Raw genomic sequence first — 13,978 nt, forward strand, 5'->3', positions numbered from 1 at the left:
CAAAACACTGGTCCGCACTCATGTTTATTTACACAGAGGTCAAAGTTAAGGTTCAGCAGAGGAGCTTCCACATTATACAGAGATCAGAGTGCCGTGATCAGCGAGAGTCAGCAGGCTGCACGGTTGTCTGGGTAAAACAAATATTCCTCATATAACATATTAACCCATATAATTATGTTTATAAATTACAAACGATTGTGGAGAATTGTTTATTGGATGTAAAGTAATGTTTTGGCGCCCCCATCTGACTCTCAGCGGTACTGTGAATCCCTGTCGAACTGGTTGTTAAATTTGTGTATGAAATATACATTCACGCACACACACTAATAACGTCCCAGAGCTGGTATGGTGCATTTGTCAGGCCTTGATGAAGACTTTAAGTCACTACACATTGGTCAGTTTTACTTGCAGAATTGCTCCAGCAATAATAATAACATTAATAATAATAATAATAAATAAAAAATCTTACTAAACAGAGTGCTTCAGAAACTTTCCCCACCTACTGACCTTGTGTTCACTCTTGCGTTGGGCACCTGTTGGATAAGCCTTTAGAGCCATGTAAGACTTTAAAAAATAAAAATCATTGTATGAGCATAGTTTTCCCCCCCCCCCTTGAATCAGCCACGAAGACCCAAACTTAAACAGTTGTAACTTAAAATTAAAAGTTTGCTCCATGCTGCAGGCACAATCTGACAGAGTGAAACAGTTACCTGATTTTTGACCACAAATACAAACAGCACCCTTAGATATTAGGTAAATATTTTATTTAACATGATTTCATTAAATGCACACTTACAGCAGTGGAATGGAGAGAAACAAAGTTGGTTATTTGTAATAAAGTATTTCTTTAATTTCTAAGACTGTAAACTACTATAGTACAGCAAATATAGTACATTAGTGTTCAACTCCATGAGTCTCAATACTGACTTAAGGCACCAGTAGATTACATGAACTACAAATACTGTACACGTGGCATTTCAGTACTACAGATGGCTGCAATATTTCTTTGTTTCAGCAATTACTTGTCTCTTTTGTGTTCAGCTGACCAATAACCTGAAAGACAATAACATACACATCAATTATTACAGGTTTCACTGCATTCCTGCAACATAAAACAGCACAATCACATTCCTAGTTGTACTCTCTCTTCACCTCCTCCCACACACCTGGGGAGGGAGGCGTCAGGAGGAGGAAAGGAGAGCCCCGTTCAGAGTCTAGCAGATTTAGAGGAAGCTATACCCAACAGCATGGAGACATCGTTGGCTGAGGTCAGCCAGGCCCCACCATCCGCCACCAGGATGGCTCCAGTCGTGTAAGACGACGCCCGGCTGGCCAGGAAGAGAGCGCAGTGGGCCATTTCTGTCTTGTTGCCAGCTCGCTGCAAAGGAATGGACTGGAAAGCACCAGCAGCTTCCACTCTAAGACCACCTGAAAGTTTTAAGAAGAAACGAGCATCCTCAGATGATGTAAGCTACACGTATACACCATGATTACAGTATTTTTGACCCAACAGCCCTTAGGTGACTTCAAGAGCTCATGCTTTTAAATAATTTTGTAAAGATTGATATCATCATCATCATCATCATGAGGTAGTGATTTCTTTAAAGAATTCTAAGATAAAATGTGTTATAAAAATGTGCCTGAACATGCTTTACCTAATTGGCAATTTCTGACACTTCCTAGAATTCCTTTAACTGGATACAGCAAACATAGCATCACACCATAATAAACATCATACTCCCTTAACCAAAAATTAAATTTATCATGCTGATGCACGTGATTCACAGAGTGTTTCTAGCCAAATGACATTCTTCAGGGCTTTTAATCTGAAGTACCCATGAGAATCAATGCTGTAGATTTAACACTGCAGAGGCAGCTCATCCCAAACAGTGGCTTTGTACAAAAACTTTCTATATTGGAAAATTGACAAAATCAGGAATAAATGCTCGTTTCCAGCAGAAGCCTGCACAGTGGCAACAGTATCAATGCTTTGCCTGAAGTTGTTTTAGACTTTATAAGATCAAATACAGATCCCTTAAACTGACGGATCATTATTTAAGCTCAGTGTTTACCCAGCCTGCGGTAGCCCTCTGTCCCAGAGATGGGACCTGGAGCCACAGCATTGACTCTCACTCCACTGGGCCCCCACTCCACAGCCAGGTGCTTGGTCATGGCATCTGGGTACAAGAAAGACAGCATGGAGATATTAGATTTGCATTTTAATATCACTACACACACACACACACACACACACACACACACACACACACACACACACACACACAAAACAAAAAAAAACAAAAACACCTCACCATTTGCTGCTTTGGCAGAGCCAGCGTGCACCTGCAGGGCCTGTCCTCTGTATCCAAGCGTTGCAGAGATGTTGACTATGCTGCCACCATGATCCTGAGTGAATCGTAATGCAATAAGTAATTTAATGTGCACTGCCCTCTTCTGGTGACTAGCATGTATTGCAGGAAAACAATCTTATTGAAGACTTTGATGTTGTGGCAGATAAAGCATTAACAACTGTACTTGTGGCTCTTTCAGCACAGCTCAGAAACACTGCATCACACAAACAGAACGAGCGCCATACCTTGAACCACTTCTCATAAACCACCTTGCTGGTGTTGAATGTACCCAACGTGTCTATATCCAGAACGGTCTTGAAGGCATTGAAGGAGAGTGCGGTAGCAGGGCAGAGGAAGTTCCCAGCAGCATCTGTGATTGAAACCAGCACAGTAATTATGACAACTCCAAGGCAAAGAACTCTGCAGTGCCTAATTGCTGACATAAAGATCAGTTTGCACAGATGACCTGTATCTAACACTTAATCATGCTACAGTGATGCAACAGGGTAAAAATACAAGATAAAAAGATGAAGTATCAGGAAGGTTGATGATTAAACCAAAACCTTTCACACTTGACCTTTGAACAGAGTACATTTGCACTTATTTTGGCTTTAAAAATCATTTGGACCTTCAGTGGTTGGATTGCAAAGGTCAGGAATTGTTTGTGGCGGGGTGCCCCGCCTTTTTTTTTTGTTTGTTTTTTTCCATAAGATGCATGAGATATATAAAGCTGGTCTTTGTGCACGAGGCATCACATACTGTTAACAAGGATGTCCACACGGCCAAACTCTTTCAGGATCTCATCCACAGCAGCCATGATGCTGTCGGGCTGCCTCACGTCGATACACAGTGGAAGACAGCGCCGCCCTGACACAGCTGACAGCTTTTTAGCAGCCTAGGGATAAATATTCATTAACACTGGCATCTTCGTGTTATATAATGATCTTCTATGATTGCGGAAAGAGTGGGAAGAGTGAACCTCATTGAGCTTGTCTAAGTTCCTGCTGGCAATCACTGTGTCACAGCCATGCCTGGAAGACAGAGAAAATGTATAACACTGCAGAGAGAACACATGCTGCATTGTGCTGATCAGAACCGGAAAAGATCATCAACCCATAAATAAAGAAGGTAGATATGAGGCAGGCAGGATGGAAAGTAAGGTAACAAAGGGTAGAACAGCACAAGGTTAGGCAAATGTAGCTTCATCATGGAGTGAGCCTCACTTGAGCCCTCTCTCATTTCTGTGTATTTTGCTATGAAAATGCACCTGATTTTCAGTCTAATTCTTGTGTAATCAGGAATACCTTGGCGTTTTCACCCAGTTGCCCTTCCTTATAAATGGTTTCTTGAAAGTCACCCTTTCACTGAGACCACTGAACCTTCAACTGAGGCTAAAGTAAACAGTAGAAGAATGAAATGAAGGGTCATCTCTCTGGTCCTTTGTCAGTTCTTTGCTGGATTTTTAGATACCGTTCATCTGCTGTAGACAGGGTTTTTGTCTACCACTTCATCCTTAAAGATGCAATTTAAAGTTGCTTCTTTGCAAAGTTTTATGTTATGTATAAACAACTTTCATTGCTTTAGTCTGAATCATTAAAGTAAAAAAAACAAAAAACAAACAAACATCACCACCTTTGGTTAGTGTTAAGTGGCTTAAACACTTAAAAACATCCTTCAGAAAATGGTCTGGTGCGAGGAGTGAACTGAAAATGAGTGAGACAGGAGCCAATGTCCAAAGAAAACCTTTCAAAGACCTTCAGAAAGCCCAGAGAACTGTGATTAAACTAAGTAAAATATAACAAATTGAGGGTTTGCGCGAGACCTCGGCACATTACCATGCACAGATCAATAATTAAAATGTTGTTAGAGTTCAATGTGATATTTTACTGACTGCAACAGGATTGGCTGTTACGGAGATGAGCAGGCAGATCTTCTCACCTCATGAAGATTTCAGCTATGCGCAGACCGATTCCAGATCCTCCACCTGTGATAAAAGCAACCTGGTCTCTGTAAAATACAGTACACCCCATGAAACGGTCAGGAAAGAGACTAAATCACACGTGCTGATGGAAACGCATATTTTCATGCTTACTTCAGTAAATCCGGACTGTAGATGTAAGTGTATGAAGTCAGACAGTCATCCGTGTCAACATCTTCAGGCAGCAGCTCTGCCTTTGTTTTCGACTCTGCCATGTTGATTGTCTGTAAGAAAAATAGCGAAAAGAAATGCAAAATAAAAACAAATAATACAATTTTTTTTTTTAAATTGGGACTGTCATGTATTCAAACAAGTTTTATTCCAGTATGACGCTCTTATTTTGAAATCTTTGCAGAGTGCAGAGACTTTAATGCAAGTTAGCAGCATATTTAAACACACGTTTGCGTAATTCCTGGCAAGGTGAGAGGTCATACTACAAGAAAACTGCATTACCAAAGCGGAACAGTGAAAATTGTGAAGCAGGCTCTCATTTATAGTCACTAATAAACGTTTTTAATAAAATACTGTCATTTAAAAAAATAAAAACGGCAAGCCGAGGACTTGCAAAATAACATGCCTCACTCAAAGCAGTGGTCTACCTCTGCTCCAGAGTACTGTGAGCTGTTCGTCTCTTTAAAATAGAGTTTACTATTACTATTGTTGTTGTTTTTGCCAACACCTTTAATTAACAGTATGGCTCCGTGTACTTGCAGCACTTCGTCGTGTTACCTGAAGAAGACGACGAGCTGGTTAGTAGCGCTGACAGTCCAATGCCTCTGTGCTGAACACGAAACACTAACACACGACCAGGCCCACCCGTATCTGCATTTATAGTTCACTCATTAGCACCTTTTTTTCTGGTAGGAACGATTTGTACCTTGGACGTTTACTTTTCGTATTTATTTAGTGGTGCATTGTGGGCAATGAAGTCCGACAAGGGTGCATTCAAGACAACGAATACATCCCGGTCGAAACACGTTAAAAACGGCAGATATATATATATATATATATATATATATATATATATATATATATATATATATATATATATATATATGTATATGTATGTATATATATATGTATATGTATGTATATATATATGTATATATATATATATATATATATATATATATATATGTATATATATATATATATATATATATGAATATACAAATAAAGCAAAGTTAAAATTCAAAAGGTGCTGTGAGTCCTAAACTTTAGAGGTCAAAGCTGGTTTGATTCAGACGGCACCATCCTCTGGAGGCAGTCTCCTCCCCAGCAAAGGAAAACCCTGTTATTATTCTGCTGCTCGTCTACAATCGCCATCAGCTTCTAGGATGGCACCAGCGAGGGTCTCCATCTGTAAACCAACCCCGAATTAAACGATTGAGGGTTTACGGTTTCACGGCTGATGCTGATCAGTGTGCATTAGTGCAGTGTCCTCCTCCCTCACCCCCTATTGATCTTTACTTTGGAAAACACTGTTGGAGAGGACCCCGTGCAATGGATTCTCTAAATACTTAAGGGATGGATGTTTTTCTTTGCACTCAGGCTGCATGTCTGAGAGGATCAGACCTGCACTGTGAGTTCTTTGGTAACTTGATTTGTTTTTGTGAGGACGATGAAGCAGAACTCATAAGAGTGTGCAATAACATAAGCGATCCTGCATTTAACTTTAGTGTCATACTTTGTATTTTTAGATATTTTCTAATACTTCCAATAATAAATTGGAACAATTTAAGGTTAGTGTGTAAATTCGTCAGTTACGTTTGTAAAGTTGTTTTAATATATAGTTTCAGTGCACACAAAAAATGCTTTCTAAGCCAAATTAATTTGAAGGAAAAATAATTAACACCGCTGTACAGCTGAAGAAATTATTGCCAAATCTGCATGTATGAATAAAAAAAAAAACACAAATTCTTAAATAGGGTTTCATGTGGTTTTCAGCACATGTATTTTAATCTTAAGCAGGCAGGTGGCGCTTTATTTCAACTTTTCATGACGGAATTCACAAAAAAAGTTTCAAAGCTCCAGTCCTCCAGTAAGACTGCATAACAATGCTTTCTTCTCCAATTACAGACATGATTCAACCAAAGGAGATTTGATTTTGTGCTCTGTGAAAGAAAGCATACCATACACAGCCTCTGCTGGTGTGTATTTTAATGTGCAAGGTTTCAACTCCACAGAAAGCAGGACGTTGGTGTGATTTTGACATAAAAAACAAAACAACATTATGTTTGTTTTATGGCAGGTTTTTAGGAGTATGTTGAAAACCCTCTTTCACTTTTTTGCTCATAATGACATGGTAGCACTTTATTTTAAAACTTCTTGCATTTTATCACTAGAACAAGCAGAGAAAAGTCAGAAATACAAACTGGATGTAACTTTGAATCCGTAAGTGTGTTTCAATGTTACAGATTCTCTTTAAAAGAGAGAACATCCTGAGGCAGGAACATAAATGAACATACAAAAGACTGCTATTATAGAGACACTCAGACTCAAAGTCTGAGACAGAGAATTGTTCCTGTGTCTGGCACAGCTCAAGTGATAAAGGTCCATTATTTCCTGCTGGCTCAGAGGACCTATAGGCCTACAGTGCTGACAGCTGCTCCTACATTCTGCCCGAGTGTCTGCGCTGAGTTTGTCTGTGCAGCTTTGTTCTGGCCTTCCGCTGATGGGTTTGACACGCTGGGCTGTCCTTCGTGCTCCAGACCCACCAGCCTGCTGCTGACTTCCCACAGCCTACAAGCTGCCTCATCGTCCAGGGCCTGGGGCGCTGGTTCCTTTTCGGTCATAACATCATAGTACCGCCCCGTCACCCCCTCCAGCTCCTCAGACACGGCCAGGTAGACGCTGGGCTGGGCCCCGTGCTCTGGGCTTTTCACCAACAATGAGAAAAAGGGACCTGGGAGGAAAGGTTCATTTTAATTCAACACCAAAAACTTTGCTTTCCACAGTAGAAAATGTTTATGTAGCCAAGGGGATTCAAACCAGATGTAAAAAAGCAGGAGGTGGATCTGACTGAGTAACATTAGCTTTAAACACACCCCGCTTTATCCTCCTACAACATCATCCTCTATTAGATGCAACTGGGAACTTGCAGGCCCTTTTTCTTAGGTTTTAAGGTGTTTTTATTTTTATTTATTTATTTTTGAAGTATTAGTATTATAGCCTAACCCTTATCCACAGATAAGGGCTTTAATTATTAAGTCTAAACCCTGGAATTTGCATTCCCTTAGCAGTAAAGTACATTCACAGCTTTAAAAAATATAGAAGGAAGTTGTCGTTGAAATCCTCATCTCCTGTGTTGGAGTTGCCAGGGTAACACTATACACTTAGAAAGAATATAGGTTAGAGGCAGGGAGGGGGCTGCATCAGTGTTTTATATACAGTGTAAGTGAACAACATTGCCACACTGCTGGTATTTGATTTAAGAGGCTTTAATAGAACTGGGATGTCATTTCTTTGCTGATTAATATTTTAGATTATTTTACAGTACTGTGAAAAAGTCTTTAGCAAGCCTTCACTTCTTTATATTTTGCTGGAAAATGTGAAATATGTGCAGCGACTTATTGAAACACCTGCAAAAATAATTTTCTTGGATGTTGGCTGCTTTTGTTCTGTTCTCTGTCAAGATGATCCCACACTAGCTCAATAACGTCGAGGTCTGGGCTCTGCTGAGGCCAATCCATGACCGATTGTGTTCCCCTGTGTGTTTTTCTATCCAGCTATGCTTTTACTGCATTGGCAGTGTGTTCAGGATCATTGTTGTGCTGAAAAACAAAGCCATTACCACTAAGATGTTTTCCAGATGGTATTGCGTGGTGGATTGAAATCTGATGGCACTTTTCTGTGTTCAAAGAAGTCTTTTAGAAATCCTGGGGAAGTATTTCTCAAGACCACCATAATAAAAGAGCAAGTCTGGCTCATTGAAAGCAAAATATAAAGAAATGGGAAGTGGCTCAAGACTTTTGCACAGCACTGTAAGTCGAGAACCAGAGAAATAAATGTGCAGCACCTGCATTTTAGTTTTAAACAGTATAAAGGATGAACGTAGCTACTGTGACATCCAAAAGTCCCATTTTGGGCAACAGCTTATGATGAATATGTCGTTAGTCAATAAGCGAGTGGAAAATACCACAGATAATCCTACTTTTTGAAACATGGCATGACCAACGTTTACAAAATAGATTTAAGTTTGTATTCAGTATAACTAAACCCATGAATTTAGCAGGAAAGCATTTACATAGGTGAAGACAGAAAGCAGATTTCCCTCAGATGTCTTTTTGCAACTACATCTATCGCCATCTGGTGGTGTTCAGACAGATTGCATCAGCTTTCTGCATCAGCTTTATTTTTCCAACCCAGAAGCTACAACCATGTTTTACACTGTCTGTAATTGTGCTATTAAAAACTACATGACTTTGAGCGGTAACATGAGTTACAGTTAAAATTCATTTGTCACAGTGTTGAGCTATGCAACTAAAATTAAATAGAACTTATTTTAGATGTGTGTTACGTTATTTTAAATTTCCCCCCCAATTAATAAGAAAAAAAGAACAGTTCCTCTCCCGATGTGTTAGCGTCTACACAGACTGGGCTAAGTGTGGTGAGCTTTTATTGATTCGGGATCCAGTAAGGAAACGGGATACTCACTGAGCAGAGAGCTCGAGAACTGTGATTGGTGAAGGCCAGTGTGCCTCCCGAGCTCCGTGGCAACAACTCCCGGGTGCACCGCATTCACTGTGACTCCTGTGTCTGTTGCACACAGCATTGTTTAAAAATACATACCGCACATATACGTGTCCACTGGCCAATTACAAACAAGAACACAGGCCGTACTCTCTCCCACACATGCCCACATATACAGCAGCCAGTAGACTTGCCTTGTAATCGCTTGGCGAGCTCTCTGGTGAACAGAACATTGGCAAGCTTGCTCTGACAGTACGCCTGCTTGGTATCAAACTTCTTTTTCTCCCAGTTCAAGTCCTCAAAGTCAAGCTTTCCAACAATGTGGGCGAGAGAGGCCAGGTTGATCACTCTGCTGGGGGCGGACTCTTTCAACTTATCCAGCAGAAGATTCGTCAGTAAGAAGTGGCCTGGTGGGAGACAAACTCAGAATCAGCTCGTGACGGACGAAGGGAAATTTCACTGGAATGCATAGTCAGTCTAGCTTGTGATTTTTAGAGGTTAGTGTGTACCTAAGTGATTCACTCCAAACTGCATGTCAAAGCCGTCCTCTGTCTTCCACTGTGGACACCTCATGACCCCAGCATTGTTTATCAGTATGTCCACATGCGGCTCCTCTACAGTAGAAACAGTGTTACAGAAGCAGGCTTTACTCCCGTACCTTAAACTGAACTGTTCTGGGTTCATCACCTTGTTTGATCCTCTCTGCAAACTCTCGGATTGACTTCATGGAGGCCAGGTCGAGGCGACGTGCATAAATGTGAGGATTCAGGGTTTTCCCCCGAATTTCCTTTGCAGCTGCTTCACACTTCTCCATATCGCGACATCCCATAATAATCCGACCACCTGATGATGTTGAGAATTTTTTTTTTTTTTTTTTTTAAAGGCAAGGTGTGTCAGTGAGAGAGAAGTAGTTGCACCTTTTTGCACCAAATCAGAGGGGAATCAGGTTCTCCATACCTCTTCTAGCCAGTTCTCGGGCAGTCTCTTTTCCAATGCCTGTGTTAGCTCCTGTTATAACCACAGTCTTTTCATTAATGGTAGCCTTACTAGGACACCGGCCTCCAGTCATACGGTCTCTATGAAAATAATTAAACAAAGGTTTATTGGTATCTTATTCAAACACTGGAGACTGCCACTCACCCTCCTGAAGGATGTCTCAGTTCTTTAAATGTACCTCGAGAAGGAGCAAAAAGAAGCCGTGAGCATGACACACAGATCACTGAGTGTCAAAACTTTCTGCAAACTCATCTGGCAGCATCAGCAAAACAGTGAGCAGATGATTCAGGTGCATCTCACATTATGCTGGGACTGCTTTAGAATGACAGCTCTGAAGCAACATCTAAGTTTGTTAAAGGCCCTGACTCCTTTCTCGCCTGCTCTGCTTGCATCTCAGGTGGGAGGTTAGGTCAAGTCAATTTTATTGATACGCCACGTTTAAAAACAACAAGACTTGACCTAAAGTGGGTTTTTCTTCAGTTCAGGCGAATAAATCAACATCGTAAGCCTAAAACACAAGGAGAGGAGGCGAGGGCATGCAGAAAGTAAGATATGAGAAGAGCGGCAAGATTTATTTCACTCGAGCAAACAACCAGAGGTCGTCACACCTGTGAACATTACATAACCACCCTCAGATCTCAGTTCACAGCTTAATTGGCCTGCAGCAGCTAATCTACATAGCTGCTTTTATAACTCAGCATTACTGTTGTTTTTCTATCCAGCCATCGATTTTCTTAACCACTGGGCAAGTCAGGGTCGTGGGAGGGCAGGGTACCCAGGGAGAACATGCCACCACACAGGATTATTGCCTGTAAAGTGCTTCGTACTTATTTAACAGGACGTTCATCACAGTGAGAAGGTCCTGGGTTCAAATGGGGAGTTTGCAAGCTCTCCGGCTTCCTCCCACAGTCCAAACACATGCATGGGTTAGGTTAATGAAATGAAATCAGAGAGGCTTTACAGTGTGTCAGTCTGAGAAGGGAGCCTGCATTAACACAGTGTCTGAAATGTTCATTCTGCCGGTTTTATTTGTGTTTCATCACATTACCAGAAAAAAACCTGATCCGGTATCGACTTGATATTGTATTGCCCGCTCTAAGTTCAGCATATAGCCCGATGAATTGTGTTGGATAAATAAATTGCTTATAATAAGCTTCCTTTATAGGTTAAAAGTATTGCACAGCACTACCCAAAATGTTCTTGTTTTTGTTCTGACTAAGTAAGGCAGAAAATCAAAAATCACCCTGCCTTCACGCTCTTTAATGTGCGAACAGAATTTCATTAACACCTTTTGAATCTGTAAAATCTGCTCTATTCAGCTATACCATTTAGCCAAGAAGGCTGTACCTTGTGGGGTTGTGTAAGAGTGAAGTGTTTCCCTTTCAGTTACTCCAAAAACTACTAAATAACGTGACAATACCCAGTATGACGACTCTCTGTCACTGAATTGAATGCACTTGAGAAATGACACATTTCCAGTGTAAATTAAGCACCCAGAAACATCGCAGTGTACTCATGATGATGATTAGTTACTCACTTCAGTAAAACAGCGCATCCAAACACTGTTCCAAAGACAGACACGGGTAAAATATATCTGCTCATAACTTCGGAATAAAAAAAAAAACAATCAAAAACGAACTAACATATCCACGCCTGATTTAGAAACACTACTGAGTAGGAAGACAAGGTTACACGCGCGTAAATTTTGCGTCATCGCCCTGTGACGGGCCCATTGCAATGTGGGAAATGTAGTTTCTGAGACAAGGAAACAGCTTGAAACTTGGACAGTCTGGTTTGTGTCACTTTGATTATGACATTAAAATTTTCTTAATGTCTGTGAACGCATCAATAGTCAACATTGATCGCTTTTATTTCGCTTAAAAATAAAATAGTACTTTCTAATGACAAAATAAAAGACTGGGGAAATGGCATAAAGTGGGAATATAAGGAATAAGAGTCAGTAGACAGCAAGAATCCACCAGCCTAAGTTTCAATTCAGTAGGGTACTTTTCTCCAGTATTTATTTAAAGGTCAAGTTTCCACACGTTTTGGTTTTCCACAGTTCAAAATAATCCCCTTTTAACCTACACGAAGCCAAAAAGTAGTTTGTCTTCTGTCTTCAGCTACTCACTTTGGTTTCTCTTATTTTAAGGCCACACTCCCTTTAAGCCAGCTTTCTTCTGATTGGCTGCTCCTCACAAACAGCTGTACTTCTTTGACATCACACAGGACCAAAAGTAGAAAAAAAAGATCTGAAATTACATGTTTGCAGGAGTCTAAAACCTGTGCTTTTGCCTAAGAAGACATATGCTGATGTCATTGTTTAAAACGTCCATTTTTTATATATGAGCATCTAACGTTTTAATAGGGTATGACATTAAATAAGAAAATCTTCTTCTTTAAAATACTTTTTTACCACTCAAAGCAAATGTTGCAACAGTTCCCAGATATTTAGTTGATGGAAAGGGTTGTTAAGGTTGCTAACTAGTCTTCATATTAATGTGGAAACAGAAGGGTTTGTCCCATCTCTGAGGGAACTTTCTGCTTTTGTACTTTTCCTTCTTCTTGGCTGATCCAATTACCCAATATGGGTCACGGGGGGCTGGAGCCTATTCTAGCTGTTGGGTGAGAGAGTACATCCTGGACAGAGAGACAGAGAGAGGCAAAAAAAAAAAACCCATTTGCGGCCACACCTATGATCAGTTTAGAATCACCAGTTAACCTAACCAACTGTCTTTGGACTGTGGGTGGAAGAAGGCTTTTCTGGTTCTTGAGGCCTTGTGTAAATTCCTCTTAGGACACTGCGGTTCGAAGTGAAGCTAGGATACAAAGTAATGCAGTAAACACTACATGAAGATGAATTTGAGAACATGGAAAAAAAAAAACAAGGCCATCATCTTTCAAGAGGCGGAAAACTTTAGGTGACACACAAAAAAGTGAAAACTGGGACGTGAGTTTTGTGCCTGGAAAAAAAAAGGAGTGAGGAGGGGAGGAGAGGAGTAGCAGCCCTAGTTGTTCACAGCTTGGAGGTGTGTGTGTTTGTGTCCTCAGTGTATTTGACCCTTCATGCTCTCTGCTGTCGGCGCACAGTTCTTGACCTTCACGATGATTTATGACAGCTCCGTTCCCACGATAACCCCGAGGAAAGTCTTCGCCTCGCTGCCTGTTGGCCCAATGGTGCAGTGCACTGTGAGACACCTGAATGCCTCCGAGAGCTGCTGAAGATGCAGCTATTCAATACCCAGCACTTCCCCAACAAGGATTAAAACAACATGGGTCAGATTTTTTCACTTTCAGGAAACTAAAGATCACATTCCCCTGTGCTGCCCCTTTTTATACGAGTCATTCTTCTTTTTCCTAAAACCTTAGCTGCCATAACAGCTTATTTTTCACTGTCAATATGTAATCTGAGTCTAACTTGCCTCTCTTTGTTATTTCGATGCTGGGTGAAAAGGGAAAATAAGGAAAAGTATAAGGAGCACAGTTTGCTGGTCTGATATAAATTAGCAGTCCAATCACTTCCACGTATAAAAACAAGAGGATGTATAAAACCAAACACCTAGACGTGCAGACTGCTTCTACAAACATTTGTGAAAGAATGGATCGCTTTAAGAAAACAACTAAAGAGACAGAAACTATTATGAAAACTGGTTTATTTTATATCTCCTAGTTTGAAATGAAGCAATAAAAACATGTATAAAACATCACAAACTGTAACATTATACAAATGCTTACGTCCTGTCCTGCTGATGGAATGGAGACATCTTCCAGTGACAGTCTTTATCCGTGTGTGTTTGAGGAGGCTCCTAAACCCACCGACACAGAAGTGCATGTTCACAACTCCCTCTGTGCAGGCGGAGTCAGGACCCTCCTCACCCTGGGTGAAGAGGAGTGGTGCTGTGGCCAGTCAGGTATGACTCTGTCCACTCTCAGCTGCCCTGCAAAGCAATAACACAAGAAA

General features: G+C 40.8%; 2 protein-coding genes across 3 annotated transcripts; both read right to left on the minus strand.

The window, feature by feature from the left end:
• Positions 1-747: 747 nt before the first annotated feature.
• On the minus strand, positions 748-5,244 carry decr2 (2,4-dienoyl CoA reductase 2, peroxisomal). 2 transcript variants are annotated; one of them, XM_026178791.1, is made up of 10 exons: positions 5,059-5,244; positions 4,444-4,553; positions 4,290-4,358; positions 3,331-3,382; positions 3,111-3,246; positions 2,597-2,721; positions 2,313-2,406; positions 2,073-2,177; positions 1,167-1,428; positions 748-1,053 (listed from the first exon to the last, which is right to left on the minus strand). In XM_026178791.1, exons 2-9 carry the CDS (start codon positions 4,542-4,544, stop codon positions 1,208-1,210), a joined length of 903 nt encoding a protein of 300 aa, XP_026034576.1. In that variant the 5' UTR covers positions 4,545-4,553; positions 5,059-5,244; the 3' UTR covers positions 748-1,053; positions 1,167-1,207. The 2 variants fall into 2 exon arrangements, with proteins under 2 accessions (XP_026034576.1, XP_026034575.1); XM_026178790.1 differs by having other exon boundaries at positions 750-1,053; positions 1,240-1,428; positions 5,059-5,242.
• A 1,010-nt stretch (positions 5,245-6,254) lies between these two features.
• On the minus strand, positions 6,255-11,760 carry LOC113028481 (retinol dehydrogenase 13). Its single transcript, XM_026178792.1, has 7 exons — positions 11,555-11,760; positions 9,979-10,097; positions 9,709-9,864; positions 9,531-9,635; positions 9,216-9,428; positions 8,986-9,087; positions 6,255-7,234 (listed from the first exon to the last, which is right to left on the minus strand). Exons 1-7 carry the CDS (start codon positions 11,617-11,619, stop codon positions 6,912-6,914), a joined length of 1,083 nt encoding a protein of 360 aa, XP_026034577.1. The 5' UTR covers positions 11,620-11,760; the 3' UTR covers positions 6,255-6,911.
• Positions 11,761-13,978: the final 2,218 nt, after the last annotated feature.

This window comes from Astatotilapia calliptera, chromosome 8 (genome assembly GCF_900246225.1).
Source record: "Astatotilapia calliptera chromosome 8, fAstCal1.2, whole genome shotgun sequence".
Lineage (NCBI taxonomy): Eukaryota > Metazoa > Chordata > Actinopteri > Cichliformes > Cichlidae > Astatotilapia > Astatotilapia calliptera.

What these genes read in the sequence shown, in the direction of transcription:
- LOC113028481 (XM_026178792.1), bottom strand. Translation starts at nt 11,619, where the DNA reads ATGAGCAGATATATTTTACCCGTGTCTGTCTTTGGAACAGTGTTTGGA. An exon ending in TGCAGAGAGGATCAAACAAG is followed by an intron (nt 9,636 to 9,708) that starts GTGATGAACCCA and finishes TTTCTACTGTAG; the next exon opens with AGGAGCCGCATGTGGACATA. An exon ending in GCTCGCCAAGCGATTACAAG is followed by an intron (nt 9,088 to 9,215) that starts GCAAGTCTACTG and finishes TGTGTGCAACAG; the next exon opens with ACACAGGAGTCACAGTGAAT.
- decr2 (XM_026178790.1), bottom strand. Translation starts at nt 4,544, where the DNA reads ATGGCAGAGTCGAAAACAAAGGCAGAGCTGCTGCCTGAAGATGTTGAC. An exon ending in TGTGGACATCCTTGTTAACA is followed by an intron (nt 2,722 to 3,110) that starts GTATGTGATGCC and finishes TTTCAATCACAG; the next exon opens with ATGCTGCTGGGAACTTCCTC. An exon ending in AGAGGGCTACCGCAGGCTGG is followed by an intron (nt 1,429 to 2,072) that starts GTAAACACTGAG and finishes TAAAACTTTCAG; the next exon opens with GTGGTCTTAGAGTGGAAGCT.